This window comes from Sycon ciliatum, chromosome 7, assembly GCF_964019385.1.
Source record: "Sycon ciliatum chromosome 7, ocSycCili1.1, whole genome shotgun sequence".
Classification (NCBI taxonomy): domain Eukaryota; kingdom Metazoa; phylum Porifera; class Calcarea; order Leucosolenida; family Sycettidae; genus Sycon; species Sycon ciliatum.
The window spans coordinates 1,810,041-1,828,436 of record NC_088649.1 but is presented as its reverse complement, the minus strand read 5'-3'; the positions used below and the strand labels follow the sequence as shown (position 1 = coordinate 1,828,436).

At 48.7% G+C, this 18,396-nt stretch overlaps 1 protein-coding gene across 1 annotated transcript in view; it reads left to right on the top strand.

The window, feature by feature from the left end:
- Positions 1-18,333, top strand: part of LOC135820703 (uncharacterized) — a 27,354-nt gene extending 9,021 nt beyond the window's left edge. Inside the window, exons 6-16 of the mRNA XM_065333708.1 lie at positions 556-717; positions 1,150-1,225; positions 1,901-2,039; positions 3,940-4,025; positions 5,175-5,238; positions 6,367-6,471; positions 7,758-7,847; positions 11,629-11,694; positions 14,687-14,782; positions 15,514-17,212; positions 17,619-18,333. Coding sequence (XP_065189780.1) covers positions 556-717; positions 1,150-1,225; positions 1,901-2,039; positions 3,940-4,025; positions 5,175-5,238; positions 6,367-6,471; positions 7,758-7,847; positions 11,629-11,694; positions 14,687-14,782; positions 15,514-17,184 — 2,555 coding nt within the window. The 3' untranslated portion in view covers positions 17,185-17,212; positions 17,619-18,333. The remainder of the gene's footprint in view (positions 1-555; positions 718-1,149; positions 1,226-1,900; positions 2,040-3,939; positions 4,026-5,174; positions 5,239-6,366; positions 6,472-7,757; positions 7,848-11,628; positions 11,695-14,686; positions 14,783-15,513; positions 17,213-17,618) is intronic.
- The last annotated feature ends 63 nt before the right edge of the window (positions 18,334-18,396 follow it).

Here is an 18,396-nt window from a genome sequence, read left to right as displayed (position 1 = left end):
GTCAACAGGAAATGTGAGCTACATATTGAGAGCAGACAGCTCCAAACCGATTGCAACAAGACTTAGTGGATAACAAACCATTTTTCTTTGTGTGTGCGTGCGTGTGTGTGTGCTAAAACGTGCCCTGTTGGACGAAAAATCGAGACCTCACGGGACACCCTGGACCCCTGGTCGTGCTACTCTCCACTGCTCTGTGACACCCCTGTGTATGGTCCAGTTAAACCTATCTAAGACGACCACGGCTCAAGGGACCTTCAAAGTGTGGTCTCTGTTACCAGGTGGTCTCCGTATCCAGTGCCTTTTGACTGGAAATTGCATCCCTTGGTCCTGGCTGCAGTGGTCTTCTGGGACAGGTGGTCGCCTTATCCGAGTAGTCTTCTGAGACAGGTGGTCACCTTATCCGAGTGGTCTTCTGGGACAGGTGGTCGCCTTATCCGAGTGTTCGCCTTGACAGGTTTTACTGTGTTAACTCCACTGATGGTGGTGATGTACTGCAGTGTGCGGTGGACAGTGAGGAACGCTTTCTTGTCGATCTTTGTCTCCATGGCTACACAGCATACGCCAACCTTGATGAAGTCTTCGGAGGCAGTGGTGACAAAGATGATGGCAACAGCAACAGTAGCAGCAATGGACCACCACAGTGGTCACGGAGACGAAAGAAGATGGAGGAACTGGACAAGAAATGGGGGAAGCATTCTTCCAGCGTTGTCAATGAAGGTAAGGCCAAGTGGTTTGGGGTGTGGTAGGGTGGTTGGGTGAGGATGAGTGTAGGGGGATGCGTGGATGCGTGTGGAAGATGATTCAAGTTAGCGGCAGTCAATTCATTAGCCTCGCAAGCTGCAAATCCCAGCTCAAGGTGCCATGTCCAACATAACTTAAGCAATGGGCATATGGAATGGGCATGTGGATGGGCATGTGGATGTGTGTGTGTGTGTGGATAGGTGTGCCTGCATGCATGCATGTTAATGTGGAAGGATGTGGATGTAAGTGGCTGTGTGTGTGTGTGCTGGATGGATACATGGTGTGGGTGGATGTTGATGCTTTTTTTTTACAAATCACTTCAAACCCAGTTGTGTTTGATGTGTGCTACCGAAATGGATTTTCAGTATGTTTGTGCATTGTTTGTGCATGCTCACTTTTGCATTTCAGGTATACAGCACATGGATGCGGATGTGGCATTCAATGTACAGGGATTCAATGAAGCTGAGCACATGCTAGAGCTGATGTGAGCCTAAACGTGTCACTTTGAATGTACATGTGTGCATGCATTTGTGCTTCGTGTGTGCGGTGTGTGTGTGTGTGTGTGTGTGTGTGTGTGTGTGTGTGTGTGCGTGTGTATGTATGTATGTGCGGGCTTGTGTGTGTGTGTGTGTGTGTGTGTGTGTATGTGTGTGTGTGTGCGTGTGTGCGTGCGCACGTGTGTGTGTGGGGGGGGGGGCTTGTGTGTGTGTGTGTGTGTGTGTGTGTGTGCGTGTGTGCGTGCGCACGTGTGTGTGTGTGTGTGCGTGTGTGTGTGTGTGTGTGTGCGTGCGCATGTGTGTGTGCGTGTGTGCGTGCGCACGTGTGTGTGCGTGTGTGCGTGCGCACGTGTGTGTGCGTGTGTATCCATGCATGCTTTATCTACATACATGTACACGTACCAAACATGCAGAAAACATACCAGAAAACGCACCAAAATATGCTATTTTTTTGCTGACATTATCCGCCAAGGACTACCCCTGCATGACTGTATACACAGATCATATGCTGTCAGCCATGCTGGTTTCACTGGCCACATGCCAGGATCACTTTCCACACAAATATAGTCGAAATTATGTGAAACCACTTTCTTGGAGCTGATTTTTCTTACATGCTAGTCCAGTCTTCGCGGTCTTCTCTACTGTTGTCCTTGTTGCCATAGTAACAAGCGTCAGTTACCGGCGGCATCCACTATGAATGCTGCGGTTACGGAAACTGATCTTCTGACGGCCGATTTTGAGCGTTGCAGCAAACAGTTCACGGCTGGTGCTTGGCCGTGTGATGTGAAGAAAGCTAGCAAGGTAAGCTACTCTCACACACATACACACACACACACCTCCTCCTCCTCCTTGTACCACTACCGTGTCCGGCTATGTGACCCCGAAAGGGGCAGACTCGGATTTGAGCTGTACATCAAGGCGCTCGAAGGGAGTATATTGTCGAGTTACACTTGTGGCGACTCTCATCCTGCCGTCGACGGAAACTGCGGTGGCATACCGGGCATTGGAACGGTTTCGTTACCGGTTGAGTCCTGATGTTGACGATGTGCTCAACTCAGTCACGGCACCTCAGACGCCATTCCTCCCTGTCCTGGGCGCGCGCGCACACACACACACACACACACACACACACACACCTTTGGACCTTTGGAAAGCCCATCGCCGAAGGCGATGATAGCTTTTAGGCGAGGCAGTAGTTCTTGTGTCGGGATAAATCATTTGGACGGCGAAAGTCGCGGCCGCAGACACAGACGAACACTCTTGGTTGGGGCTGGCTTGGTGGCTTCCGACGGCTACGCTCGCGCCAGTCCCTCCGGTCCTGAGCAAGGTGGTACCATTGCGCCTCCGGTATACCGGTCGCACGCAGGTCTCACACACACACACACATATACGCGCACGCGCACGCACACCACACACACACACGCACGCATACACACACACACACACACACACCTTTGACCTTTGACCTTTGACGCCCCATCTCCAGTGGAGATGATAGGCTACTGAGTTGGGCAGTACTTGATGTGACGCTTCAAATCACGCACACACACACACACACACACACACACACACACACTGTACTGTATTGACAGCTACCCTAACGGGTCACGCTGCCCTCCACCCAAGCATGGGTATGATGAGGGGCAGTGGCAACAAAAACAAAAAAACAGCAAGCAGAGAGGCAGGAGAAAGACAGCGATAGTAGTACATCTGGTGTGCGACGTATAGAAAAGAGAGATGACAAGAGATACGCACAAAAAGGAAACAATAATTATTTGAACCTGTATTATTGCAGTTCCGAAATAATCAACCAGGTGATGGAGTGTGAGCACCCGAAGTCCCACCTGGACTCCACTGGAAGAACATTCCACGCAGGGATATCAGCGATAGGCCAAGCATTGAAAAACAGCCATGAGGACACATCGTCTAGAAGTCCACCGCGCTCGAACTGAAATTGCAGGATCAAACAATTTCCCACTCGTCGTCAGGCAGCGTAACTCTTCTCCCTGCATCATCATCCATCTCCAGCAACCGTCTCCACTCACAGCTCATGCCTCTGCCACCACTGTACTCCGAGCTTCGCAGTTTGAAACCATTCAGGGGTCAGCTACACCACCGCGAATGGAGAGACGAGGACAACAACGGTCGTGACAGAAAAGACACTGCCCTGGCGACCGCGTCGCGGAACCCTCGCCCCAGCAAATTCAGAAACACGCCAGGGGCGACTCTGTGGACCCAGAGCCACCCCGTGGCCTAAGACTAGTAAGAGGAACGACTGAAAACTCAGATAAAACGGAGCTACAAAAAGTGCGCACACACACACACACATACACAGCAAGATACTGTAAATCAATTATACAGTACCGGTATTCGTAAACTGAGAAACAACACTCCGTAGTCATCCAACTGTCATGAATGCCATCAACCAGGGTGTGTGTGTGTGTACACACGCGCACGCGCGTATGTGTGTGTGTGTGTGTCTCTCTCTCTCTCTCTCTCTCTCTCTCTCTCTCTCTCTCTCTCTCTCTCTCTCTCTCTCTCTCCTAGAGTTATTATCTTGGTGTGTTTGTGAATATGGCCTAGTCCAATTGTGCATTATAATAACACACTCTGTATTAAAACCGGGAAAGTCTCCAGACTGCTTGTAATACCGTTGCCTATGTCTCGCTATGCTCCTGTTTCTTGTCTTTTGATACTGTAGATAGCATCTCTACATGCTCACGTTGCCTATGGCGGCGGTGTCATGGCAACCAAGACCAGCATGCTGCCCAAGAGTCTAACTGAAAAGTAAGACGTGCACTAAATTTTTCTACACTGAAAACCCGACACACACCATCCTCAAATCAAGTGGTCTCTTCGCTGCACATTACTAATTTCCCACTGCCGTCAATTTTTCGGCCAGGGGCCATCATCAGAATTTTTTCTAATAACCCTAGTGTCTATCCACCAATACAAGGTTGTTCCTTGATCATGTGACCAGTCGTACATCATGTGACTCATCACATGACCTGGCTTATATTCACCTTCGACCCTTTCTTATCTGGACCGTCCCCTATCTGGGCATCTCTCTCAACCTGGCAGCGTTCTGTAACAGCAGAGTGGAAATTTTACTACTCCTGCTACATTTGTTCATTATGCTTGAGGGAGTTGAAACGGGAGAAGTCTGAAGGGAAAAAGGGGTGTCTTCAATTCCAGGGTTGAGAATAAAATTTCCTGAGGAGACGTAGCTATACTCTTTTACATACTAGTAATTTTTATGTCACACATGTGTTGTTTGACCATAGCCATGCATGTGTGTGTCACGTGTGTGTGTGTGTGTGCGTGTGTGTGTCACGTGTGTGTGTGTGTGTGTGTCACGTGTGTGTGTGTGTGTGTGTGTGTGTGTGTGTGTGTGTGTGTGTGTGTGTGTGTGTGTGTGTGTCCCATATGGTGCAGTGGTATGTGCAGCGATTTCCAATCGATAGGTTGCGGGTTCGATTCCCGACGATTATGGTCACACACGTCTTTCTTCTCTTTCTCATACTCTTCCTGACTTTTCTTTCATTCTCCTGGGTGGTTACCAACAGCCAGTGTATGCTGGAGTATGTGGTGTGGTGTGTGTGTGTAGAAAAATATGGAAAAATGAAAAATAGGGATTCACTGGCCAGAAAAAGTCACTCCAAACAGCTGTGTGGTGGATAGCAGGCTAAAAATAGTGGCGGTCAATTCATCAGCCTTGCAAGCTGTTGAATGGTGTAATCCCAGCACAAGTTGCTATGTCTAACATAGCTGTTCGCTATCATCGCTTCCGCGATGGGCATGTCTGAGGTCTGAGGTGTGTGAGCGTATGTGTGTGTGTGTGTGTGTGTGTGTGTGTGTGTGTGTGTGTGTGTGTGTGTGTGTGTGTGAGCGTGTGTGAGCGTGTGTGTGCGTGTGTGCGTGTTTGTGTTTTTTTAGGCTGAAGGAGTTCTTACCACCAGACTATCGTAAAGACAAGTCAGCCATCAAGTTATCTCAACAGGTATGCACACATGTGCTGTGTACGCTCTCGTGTGTGCTCGGGTGTGTGGGCGTGAGTGCGTGCGAGTGCGTGGGAGTGTGTGTGGGTGGGTGTGTACATGGTGTGTGTATGTGTGTGTGTGTGTATGTGTGTGTGTGTGTACGCTTGTGTGCATGTGTGTGGGGAGGGGGGGGGGGGGGGAGCTGCAAGCAGCGTGGAAACATCGAGGAGTCAATTAACATGCATTGCTTGAAGTGATGTGTGCTCGAATATTTATCACAATGTTTTGTTCTGGAAGGTGATCATATGTTTTCCCAGATTATGCCCCCCCCCCCCCCCCCCCCCACCGTCCTTCTTTGTCAATTGAGGTGGCATCCGGCAATAGATAGTTTCTATCCATCTTATATCTTTCCAGTTCACATGTGTTGGTTGTTGCCAGTCAGTCTGTCCATCCGTCTGTCCATCCGTCTTTCCATCCGCCTCTCCATCCGTCTCTCGATCTGTCTGTCCGTCGGATTTCACCGAGCGCAACTATACATTTATGTCAGTGGAGAACTGTGATATGATAGTCGGCCGATGAACAAGACATGATACCGATGAATAAGACATGATACCGATGAACAAGACATGATACCGATGAACAAGACATGATACCGATGAATAAGACATGATACCGATGAATAGGACATGATACCGATGAATAGGACATGATACCGATGAATAGGACATGATGCCGATGAATAAGACATGATACCGATGAATAAGACATGATACCGATGAATAAGACATGATACCGATGAACAAGACATGATACCGATGAATAAGACATGATACCGATGAATAGGACATGATACCGATGAATAAGACATGATACCGATGAATAGGACATGATACCGATGAATACAGAAATATTGACATATCCACAAATCCATGTGTTCTTCATTTTATTGAGGCTTGGGCAATCAAGCTCTTGCTAAATGTCTGTCGGTATGTCGCTCTATCCATAATGTCTGTCTATCCATATGTCTGTCTATCCTGATCTATGCCTGTCTTTTCGGCTCTATATCTGTCTGTGTGTCTTCATGTCTTTCCTTCTCCTCGGCTGTCTGTCCTTCTCTCTGTCGGTTGTGAACATGACGATATGTACAGCACTTCAGTGAACATAGTAACATCACACTGGACAATGCCAGGCAGCTCTATGTTGATCTCTGCAAAGAGTTGCCAACATATGAGGCCAAGTTCTTTGCCGTCAAGGTGAGAAATGATCCTCTCTTTCTGTCTGTCTCTCAGTCTCTCTCTCTCTCTCTCTCTCTCTCTCTCTCTCTCTCTCTCTCTCTCTCTCTCTCTCTCCTTCCTTCCTTCCTTCTATAAGCATCTCAACCATACTTGGTCCGCGTCAGTGATATTGTCGCTTATCTTTCAGCTTTGTTTATATGTCACCAATGCTTACTTGGCAGCCCATTTCATCCCAATTTTGGTTAGCAAGTTAGTTTGCTAGTACCTGAAAGGTCTAGCTAGAGTTCGAGTGGATTTCGAGAGCGACAGGTGGGCGATTCTGATTGATACAGCGCCGCATCAAAATAGATTATCTTTTTACGCTGTGCAGGCAAGAGCAGCGCAAGCCACAAGAAAGTAATCGGCTACTCGGAATCAGCTCCATTTTGCTGAACGGCCGAGATCGTTCACTTCAGGGATCGCTCATCAAGCTGAGATCGCAGCTCCCTTATCTCCAGCTCAACGCTCGGAGTATCCAGCGCGTCGTGGAGATTTGCAAGTACTGCACGCGTCGTCGTCGTTCAAAATAAAATCTTGCAAAGAACGGCGTCTGATTTGAACCATACAGGCTGTCGTGCTGCCCACGCGAAGTCCTATAGAGAAGGCGACCGTCACGATCGACTTCTCTTTAGAAAATAGCCAGGCAGCGGAGAGGAAGAGAGATGAGCTTGCAAAAGCAAGAGAGTCGATTCCGAGCAAAAATATTTGTCGCCAGCGCCGAGAGCAGCGACGAGGAGGACCGAAAAAGTAGGAACCCTTCCTTGGACAATAAATTCCTCCCAGCTAGTTGTCATTCTATACCTTACCGTCCACCGTACCAAGTTGTATCACTTCAAGTGCACGCGTTCATGTCCAAAGTCTAAGTTCAAATTGTCGAAAGATAAGCGACAATATTGCTGACGCGGGCCAAGTAAGAAAATCCCAAGGTGCTTTCTTTGTGTTCTAGGACGTGTCTGTAAATTTGTGTATGTACATGCGTGTGCGTTTGTGTATGTGTGTGTGTGTGTGTTTGTGTGGAATCCCAGCACAAGCTGTTATGGCTTCTGCTGTAGCATCGCTATCATCGCCTCCGGCGCTGGGCGTCCAATGGTCCAATGGTCCAATGGTGTTTGTGTGTTTGTGTGTGTTTGTGTCTGTGTGTCTGTGTGTCTGTGTGTCTGTGTGTCTGTGTGTCTGTGTGTCTGTGTGTCTGTGTGTGTGTGTCTGTGTGTCTATGTGTGTACATGCATGTGAATTGTGTTATGTTGTGTGTCATAATGTTGCAGGCACCATGCCCGAACAAGAAGGTCATCATGCCCTGTGTACTGGCTATCTCTCCCAGGACTGTTGTACATCTGGATGGCAACACCAGACAGGTACACTATGCACTATCACTACATGTATGCACAGCGAGCCTCGCGAATAACAACACTCCATGGGGCATGAGAAAAGTGTTGTTATAATTTTGCAGGTTGTTGTTATATGCAGGTTATTTGCCACGCTGAAAGTATGACTGTGGCCCCATGGCTAATAGCTAGGTCTGAAGACGCTATTCGCGTGTTTCTGTTATAACCGAGGTTGTTATAACCAAGTTTGTTATAACCAAGGTTGTTATAACCAAGGTTGTTGTAACCAATGCTGTTATTGGCGACATTGGCTGCAGGTGTGTAGCTGTGGTGTGGTGAGACTGCGTGAGTGCATGACTGTGTTGTAGTACGTTATTTTGTGTACGTCATGTTGGTGCATGCGCGTGTTGCTGTGGTGTAAAAAGCAGTCTTCGTCTCGAGTTCATGATGTCTTCGTCTTGAGAGTTCAAGCTGTCTTCGTCTTGAGTTCGTCATGTCTAGTTGTGTTTCTTCGTCGTGTCAATAAACAGTCCTCTAAATGTAGTTATCGTCGTCCATTTGTATAAGTGTGGAGATGGCACGGGACTGGGAGCAGGTAAAGAAAAGCGAGTTACAACATTGGTGGCAGTTACAACATTGGTGGCAGCGGTAATGGAAATTTGTAAATCTCAACTTCTGGATTCGTCCTGCGTGGCCTTCGCTCCCAGTTTCCGATGTCATCTCCAGTCGTCCTATCGTCACAGTTTCGTCCGTTTTCAAGAAGTTCGTCCGTCGTCATCGTCCTTCATCATTCGTCTCTCCCGTCTCTTGTCAGTCGTCGTCACTGGTGGTCCCGGACACGACGTAAAACTGTGCCCAGAAGAAAAGCAAAAAAAAAGAAGAAGAAGAAGAAGGACGGATGGTCCCGGACACGACGTAAAACTGTGCCCAGAAGAAAAACTGAAACAGAAAAAAAAGAAGGATGGAAGGTGAAGGCTGCAGTGTGAGGATGTGGACGCTGAGCAGCGCTTTGAGATGGCGGACGACATGGCAGACGGCGTGAGGAGTTTCGTTGGTGAGAGGGTACGTGTGTTGTTGTGAACGTGATGAGTATGTGAGTTGTGTATTTTCTGTTCTCCCAACATTTTGTTCTTTATTATTTGCTCTCCTCGAGGGTAAAGAGGCGCCCGCACAGCGCGTGTGTTCTGTTTGTTTTTTGATTTGCTCTTCTATGAGGATAACTAGAGGCCCCCACAGAGCCAGTGGATTCTGTTCTTTTTGTTATTCTTATGATTTGTGCTCTCACATTTTTAGAATTTTTGCGTGATCGTGAGGTGGTGTGTTGAGTGAAGCATAAGTAACATTAGTTAGAGTTTTGAGGTTATCAGTTCCCACACATGTGACAGCGATCGTGGCTGGTGTTCTGGGTGGGCGGACAGAGTTTTTAATAATCTGCAGTGCAGGCAGAGGTGTTTTATTTATGGGTGTGACTGGTGTGGTATGATTGAGTGATTTGTGTGATCTTTTCCTCTTTTTACTCTGTTTTATTATTAGAATCGAGGACGATTCTACTCTTGGGAGGGAGTTATGTTGTAGTACGTTATTTTGTGTACGTCATGTTGGTGCATGCGCGTGTTGCTGTGGTGTAAAAAGCAGTCTTCGTCTCGAGTTCATGATGTCTTCGTCTTGAGAGTTCAAGCTGTCTTCGTCTTGAGTTCGTCATGTCTAGTTGTGTTTCTTCGTCGTGTCAATAAACAGTCCTCTAAATGTAGTTATCGTCGTCCATTTGTATAAGTGTGGAGATGGCACGGGACTGGGAGCAGGTAGAGAAAAGCGAGTTACAACATTGGTGGCAGTTACAACAACTGCATGACTGCATGACTGCGTGACTGCGTGACTGCGTGACTGCGTGACTGTGTGACTGCATGACTGCGTGACTGCGTGACTGCATGACTGCATGGACTGCGTGACTGCATGACTGCGTGACTGCGTGACTGCATGACTGCATGACTGCATGGACTGCATGACTGCATGACTGCATGACTGCGTGACTGCATGACTGCATGACTGCGTGACTGCATGACTGCATGACCATGTGCCAGAGCACACAAGCTTCGACTTCGCTGCAGGCCGTCTCAGTTCTTCTTTCACAGTGTTTTAGCCAGCCACAGCAATACACAAACACAGCAACACACATACTGTACATCGCAACACACATACTGTACATCGCAACACACGTACTGTACATCGCAACACACGTACTGTACATCGCAACACACGTACTGTACATCGCAACACACGTACTGTACATCGCAACACACATACTGTACATCGCAACACACATACTGTACATCGCAACACACGTACTGTACATCGCAACACACGTACTGTACATCGCAACACACATACTGTACATTGCAGCACACATACTGTACATTGCGGCACAGAACTCACGACTGCCTCTAACACCCGGTAAACCCTAGCGGCAGATGCAGCGCCTAAGGGTGGGGGTGAGTGGATAAGTTTCACAACCACTGACATAAGTGCCGAGAACGACCCCATTAGCCGCATCCATGTACCCCTTGTGCCTGACCACAAGTTCCCAGTTGACTGTGGGTAGCAGCACGGCTGGAAAAAACCGCTCCCAGACAGGACTTGAACCAGGTACAGTGGATATCGGTTATAAAGTCATCGGACATAGTGATAAACCGGCTATATTGATACAAAATGAAAATATCAAAAGCAAAACCAGAAAAAAGCCAGTCACATTATCATTATAACCAATATATCGTACATAGGGATAAATCGGCTATAAGGATACAGAATCACCATTCAAAACACCTCTTTGTGCAGAAAAATTATCGTCTATAGTGATAGCAACACACGAGTATGAGGCATTGATGTCTCGACTTGGAGCCATATGTGTGTTGTCATAGGGTATTCTGGTCTGGCGCTTCCTGGATGATGCCTTTGGGCCAAGAAGTTCTTCACTCTAGACTGGAGAAGGTGCAGTAGCATCCATCACGTATCAGTACGCTACATTAGCGCGATCGAGTACCCACACGTGTATAATGTGTATGTATGAGGCGCGCAGTTGAAAATCGCCTGTAGTGATATACCGGTTATAGTGATAAAATGTGAAAAATCAGAAGGGCACGTTATAACCAATATCTACTGTACCTCGCGTATCTCAATTATGGTCTTTGACCAGCCCACTGTGCCTGCCTGACGCAGTGAGTTGAGACTGCCTGGCCAAGACAGTGCTCAATTAAACAGAATTCAGGAACATGCTTTTAAAACCGAATTGGGGACCGTGATAGTTGGCTCGAGTCAGGATATGCTTGACCTATGTTGGGACCATGCTTGGCATGTGTTAGCACCATGCTTGGGCCATCTTAACGACCAGGCTTGGCCTGTGTTAGGACCATGCTTGGCCCATATAAAGACCATGCTTGGCCCATATAAGGACCGTGCTTGGCCCATATAAGGACCATGCTTGGTCTGTGTTGTGGCTGTGCATGACCCGAGTTGGGACCATGCTTGGTGAATTTTGACTTGGCACGATGGAGACCGGGGTGGCAATGTTGGGAGTGAGGCAAACACAACAGTGTGTGTATGTGCATATTTGTGTGCGTGTGTGTGTGTGTGTGTGTGTGTGTGTGTGTGTGTGTGTGTGTGTGTGTGTGTGTGTGTGTGTGTGTATGTGCATCTTTGTGTGCGTGTGTGCGTGTATGGGTATGGGTATGACTACATGTATGTACAATGTGTGTCTGTGTATGTATACGTGTATGTGTGTCTGTGTATGTTGTATGTATACGTGTCAATGCTACAGGTGGTGTCCACGTGGGCACTGACCGATGTCCTTAACAGCATGGTATCAAGTTCCGTGTTTGGAATTGTAAGTCCGTGTGTCCAGATGTATGCCAGTCATCATTCCTGTTGCATGGGTATGCTCTTCTGGTCTAGGGTTGAGGGTATGCTCTTCTGGTCTAGGGTTGAGGGTATGCTCTTCTGGTCTAGGGTTGAGGGTATACTCTTCTGGTCTAGGGTTGAGGGTATACTCTTCTGGTCTAGGGTTGAGGGTATACTCTTCTGGTCTAGGGTTGAGGGTATACTCTTCTGGTCTAGGGTTGAGGGTATACTCTTCTGGTCTAGGGTTGAGGGTATACTCTTCTGGTCTAGGGTTGAGGGTATACTCTTCTGGTCTAGGGTTGAGGGTATACTCTTCTGGTCTAGGGTTGAGGGTATACTCTTCTGGTCTAGGGTTGAGGGTATACTCTTCTGGTCTAGGGTTGAGGGTATACTCTTCTGGTCTAGGGTTGAGGGTATACTCTTCTGGTCTAGGGTTGAGGGTATACTCTTCTGGTCTAGGGTTGAGGGTATACTCTTCTGGTCTAGGGTTGAGGGTATACAGCCAACACAGGCCAAACTGATACATACCGTAAAGTCGCGGATAAAAGGGGCTTTTAAAGGGGAAGTCCGGGGAAAAATTAAAATTTCAGGGTCGGTAGAGTTTCGGGCGCTGAGTCGAATGGTGTTGGTCCCACGTGTCTCCGACAGCGTTCTCGAGATATTTCCGTTTGAAAAACTGAGTTTCGGGGGCTGCGCCATGACGTCATGCGGCCGCGCCACACCCTCCGCAACGTCATAGCGTGCAGCTAGGTCAAAAGGAGTGCGTGAAAGCAATAGTGTCAGTGCTATTTCAAATGATTTGGCGACTGATATTAGGTGGTGCAAGCGACCCCGAAGACCTGACTCCTTGTGAGAGTGAGGATGCAGCCATGGCTGACCTTCATGAGTTTGGTCTGGGGCTGAGAACCTCGGTATTCAGCTGAAGAAATGGCCGCGCGGGCCGGTCAAGAGTGAGCGCTACTGAGTTTCCGACTGATGAAGAAGCAGCAGCTATTGCAGACGAGGCTGATATAATTATCAGATCGCTGGAGAGCAGGGTCGCCAAAATGGAGAAGAGTGATGCGAGTGCTCTAAATGTTGTTCCATACCGATTCGCTTAGACTCTAGTAGCCTGCCACATGGTGATGTTTTGGTGCGAACTTGGCTTATTTCGGACTACTCAATTGGAGAACAGTGCAGGCTCTTTGAACCACGGGCACGGCTCTTCGCTCGCAACGCTATGGAATCTGAAAGTTCTAGGTCCGGGAGCTGTTCGCTGTTTTGTCACTTGTCACGGTTGTGCACTCATCGCTGTAGCATAAAATAATGAGGCCAGACTGGAGCGGAAAACTAAAATTTTCTTTCTCAAAGCACAACCACCGGCACCGGCAAGGAGAAACGCACGTTCTCTGACTGCATGACTGTACAATACGACTGATACGAGTGTAGTACATGACAAGTCCGTGTGTTGACTAGTTTTCTGAGTCTTGTGTCTCGAGTCTTGTTGTAGCTAGCCCAGCATGGCAGTGCGGGAGTAGTTCCATGTGTGATGAGTTTGTTGACTGCACTACAGCTAGCATGCACGCAGCGCATTGCTAGCCTAGAGCCGTAGAGCACTGACGGAAAAAGTCCAACTCGGAAACGGCTAAAATACGGTATAACCTCCAGGTTTACCGAGCTGAAAATCACAGGGTACGTAGTGTTTGTAACACTGAATCGAATGGTCTTGGTCCGAAGAAGCCGCGACAAACGGTTCCCCAATCGAACGCGCTCCGAATATGGCCATTTTGTACACGACTAGATGGTGTGGCTACCTTTGGCTACCTGGCTGCACGTTGTGACGTCATCACCTGGATCTGGGTGATGCGCGCTTAAATTCGCACATGTTCGATTGGGCGTATCTGACGAACCAAAGGCCGCAGCCTCCTCGGACAAAGACCATTCGACTCAGCGACCCGAACTCTACGGACTGTGAAATTTAAATTTTTCACCGGACTTCCCCTTTTTAAAGGTTAAAAGCACATAAGCCGCTTTCTGCTTCAGGCTTTAATGCAAACCAGGCTTGTATGCAAACCATGCTTATATGCAAACCATGCTTATATGCACCACTGATATTTTTGCCAGGCTTGTACGAGCGTAGATCTGCCACTGACTACCGGTATGGCGGCAGTTTTACTATGCACCGTACATAGCGCATGCACTCTTGACCTACCCGATCTGCGCTTGCATAGAAGCCAGGCTTCTACGTGCGACAGGCTTATATGCATTTGACCGGTTTGATTTTCAGGCTTCTATCCGCGTTGTGCTTGTATGCATTGCAAACCCGGCTTTTATCCGCGACTTTATGGTATATCTGTGTGTGTGTGGGAACATAGCCAGCACAGTCTAAACTAATACTTACATATGTGTGTTTGGGTTGGACAGACCCACTGTCAACTAATACTTACAGCTGTGTGTTTGGGTTGGACAGACCCGCTGTCAACTAATACTTACATATGTGTGTTTGGGTTGGACAGGCCCACTGTCAGCTAATACTTACATATGTGTGTTTTGGTTGGACAGGCCCACTGTCAGCTAATACTTACATATGTGTGTTTGGGTTGGACAGGCCCACTGTCAGCTAATACTTACATATGTGTGTTTGGGTTGGACAGGCCCACTGTCAGCTGAGTACTGAGACCTACAGTACAAGTAGTCGTGTTGCTAATATACTGCTAAGATACTGACTTCACAACATGCCACCCGGCAATCCAGCCTCCCCTCCCCGGGACTTGGTGACTCCAGTTTTCCAGATTTCACTGAACTGTTGAACATGTGTACCGATGTCAACAATGTACACCATTTCTCCCTGTTTACAATGTACCCCTCTTCTCCCTGCTGTGTACAGATGTGTACAATGTTCTCCTCCCCCCCCCCCCCCCTCCCCCCCCCGCCCTGTGTGCAATGTGCCCCTTTTCTCCCTGTTTACAATGTACCCCTTTTCTCCCCGTTGTGTACAGATGTTCCACGATAACACTGAGTTTACGGTGATGACGTTTCAAGGAGAGAAAATCCAGCAAACGCTGAGAAGCTGTGCGGAAGAGTGGAAAACCAGGGTAAGTTCATCCTTCATTGTCAAATGAATTCGCACTTCACACGGGAGCACATCTCACATCATAGGCGTTTCTGACGGACACCCTGAGTTAGTCGATGGGACTCAGGTACCCGGGGAGCACAGGAGACGTCTAAGGAGAAGAAACAGAATCATAGTACAGTGAGATGACGTTAGGAAGAACCGACTGAGAAGACAAATGTTTGCCTAAGAAGAACTAGTATTCGTGACTATATTGGATAAAACCCTGTGTATTCAGTGGGTAAAACAGATGGATAAGAAGAACTCCCGTTATTGCGAACAAAATATCGTCGGTCACTTGATGTTCGTCCTAAAGAGGTTTGACTGTACCTGCAACTTTGTGTGTTTCAACCCTGGTTCAACCCCGGTTCAACCCCGGTTCAACCCCGGTTCAACCCCGGTTCAACCCCGGTTCAACCCCGGTTCAACCCCGGTTCAACCCCGGTTCAACCCTGGTTCAACCCCCCCCCCGGTTCAACCCCGGTTCAACCCCGGTTCAACCCCGGTTCAACCCCGGTTCAACCCCGGACCTCGAAGGTCTACGCGATCCGTATTCCCTGCAAATTGCAATTGTGATTGCGGCCTCGACCTTCCCACCCCCAATATATGTCTGTCTGTCTGTATTTCCATCCACCCTTCTGTCTCTTTGTTCATCTGCCCTTCTCTCCTTTTTTCAGTATGTGTGTTTGTTCTGTCTGTGTTTCTGTGGCACAGGAAATGGCCGGCTATGAGGATGTCAATGAACAATCGACGGAGGTGACGCCAGCGGCTGCCGACGATGACATCTATTCGACTCTGGACAGCGCTACCGCAGCTCCGCTAGCGCCCACGCCTAGGGCTGTTCCACCGGCTCCCGCTGAACCTCTAACCCTGCTTGCCACTGCCTCTGCTGCCGCGGCTCACACTGAGCAGCAGGGTACGGGACAAAGTGACCATGTTGGACTGACGGCCACTTCTCTGCTACGTTCTACTGCCGGGGTGATAAGCCGATCGGAGTCATCATCTTACGACTCCGCCGAGCAAGAACCACAGTATGACTACATCAAGGGCAGGAATGTTCAAACGGTTGTCACGCCAACCAGTAATGCCCGACCAACGCCACGTGAGCCTGGGTCCATCGATACGGATGCGACGGATGACTGTGATGGAAGCTTGGTGTATGATGTCATCTTGACTAAGGACAGTGGAGCTGCAAGGACAGTACGTGAGTTCGCTACATCAGGTATCACTGCTAGCGATGGTGGTAGTGGTGTTGCTGCAGCTAATGCTACTACTACTGCTGCTGTTCCTGTGAGCCAGCCACTTGACACAGCATGGATGACTGCACCTATGACGTTATCAACCCCTATGATATCATCGAATCCTATGACATCGTCAAACCCTATCAATGACATCACATCACAGGTGCAAGCTCCCATGAAGAACGCCAGGGCAGACGAATCAGACACATACCTTTACGTCAACCAAAATGCTGACGACTTTGCCACGCCGTCCGACTGGGTAGTGCAGACACAGTCACGTGACTCACAGCCACAGGTCGTACACGCTGCTGCTGCCGTGACAACCAGTAACCAGGCTGCGGTCGTGCCTAGGAGGCCAGGGCGAGACGCGACGGCGCTATCGATCAGTCGACCGCGGCCATCGTCCAGGGTGTTTGCTGGAGGACAGCCTAGTCTACTGCCCGTGTCGTCGTATGCAATTCCAGAACAACGGCAGCAGCTATTGTCCTTCTCCAGTTCCACACCAGTCGCGTCAGCAGATGTGAGTGATGCCAGTGTAGTGCCCTCTAACCCAGCCATGGTCCCACCACCACCGGCATCAAGCAACGTACTAGCAAACCTCCCCCAGCAACCACCACCACCCCAACGACCACATCAGAACACTGGTGATAGCGGTCTGCCGGCACAATCAACTGCTGGAACTGTCAACACGGTGTTATCTGCTGGTGTATACCCATTACCACGGCAACAGAATCGCTACGACAATGTTGTTCCACAGCCTATTCCCAACAAGAAAACATCCAGCGAGCTGAGTCCAAACTTCTCTATGCAGCAAACGGTAGCTAGTAAAACTTCAGTGGCTAGTAATCATCCTTCATCCAATCTACCACCACCCCTACCACCGCCAGCACCTCACCGCCAGCAGGTTTCCATGCCATTGCAGCTACAGTTTACAATTGCCAATCCAGCATCACGTCATGCTATCCCGACGGCGGCGGGGCACGGACCAGCCAACACCGCCAGCGCATGGCCATCGCCACAGGCCAGCGCAGCCAATCACCAACCACTGCCGCCGCAACCATGGCAACAGCAGCAGCCGCAGTCGCTACGACCACACCAACCCGCTGCTGCGCTGCACGGCAGTAATCCGTTCAGCCGCACTTAGCCGTGCATTACGTCACTCCTGCAATCATGCCCACTGTCGACCCACCGTCAAAAATTAATTTGCACTTTTGCTCACAAATTTAAACTAGCTCTACATCCTCCTCATCTTAACGTGTATAACTGGTTCCGAATCACAGATGGCTCCCAGACAAGATGCTCTGTTGCCCTCCCCTTGGCTAAAACGTCCTCCCTTGTACGCTCTCCACTCTTTGTTGCTTACTCTGCTTGGCTTGCGCTGCCCGCTACTACGCGCAATGCCAGTACCCTGGACGCATTTAAATCTGCTCACTAGATTCACCATCACCTGTCCCTCCCATGCTTCTCCGTCTTGACCATTACTTTTCTTCTGTTATTCACCATGGTTGGTTAACACCCACATCTCCCGTACTGGCTGATTTTCTTCTCATGCCATGAGGTGTTGTCTATAATAATAATCTCGCTGCTAATGATGTCATGATGGTGCAACTATGAAGACCCCATGAAAACCCTATGAAAACCCTGTGAAAACCCTATGAAAACCCTATGAAAACCCGCTTGTGTCTATAATCCTCGAACTGTATGTCTGGACACTCAGTGTGTGGCGCGAATCACCATGGTAGCATGCTGTGGCGCGAATCACCATGGTAGCATGCTACATAGTCTTGTAGTGCATATGAATACTCTCCATCATAAATATCATGTAATTGTCACCCATGCAGTCTAGTCTCAGGCAAGCAAGCGTCGCTGAAAACACTTATGCTGGAATGCATTTGCGGCTTTTATGCTTCAATGATTCGACTACTATTGTAAATTATTTCTGTTCGCTGAAAGACAAAGGCACACATTGTATACCCCAAGTAGCGTGATGCTTTTGTGTAGAATTATTAATTTTCATGATCTTCCTCCTTCCATCCACTTACACTAACACATGCTTTACCTCCTTCCATCCACTCGCACGCGGTTTACCTCCTTCCATCCACTCGCCATGACATTACCTAACTGCTGGATTTCACTCGCGCGTCACGCGTGATCAAACCGCTTGGTTCGACTCACGGCCCCGCCATTCTCCTCTTAGAGAACTCTATTATTCAGCTTACTAGTTTTCAAATTCCTTTTCAAGCTTTGATCCGTATTTGGCAGTGGTGGTGTTCCTGATCAACCACTTACCCTAGCTCCAACAGAACCCGGTTTGCCCTTTGCTCTCATTATCCACTACTATATAAGTACAAACTTT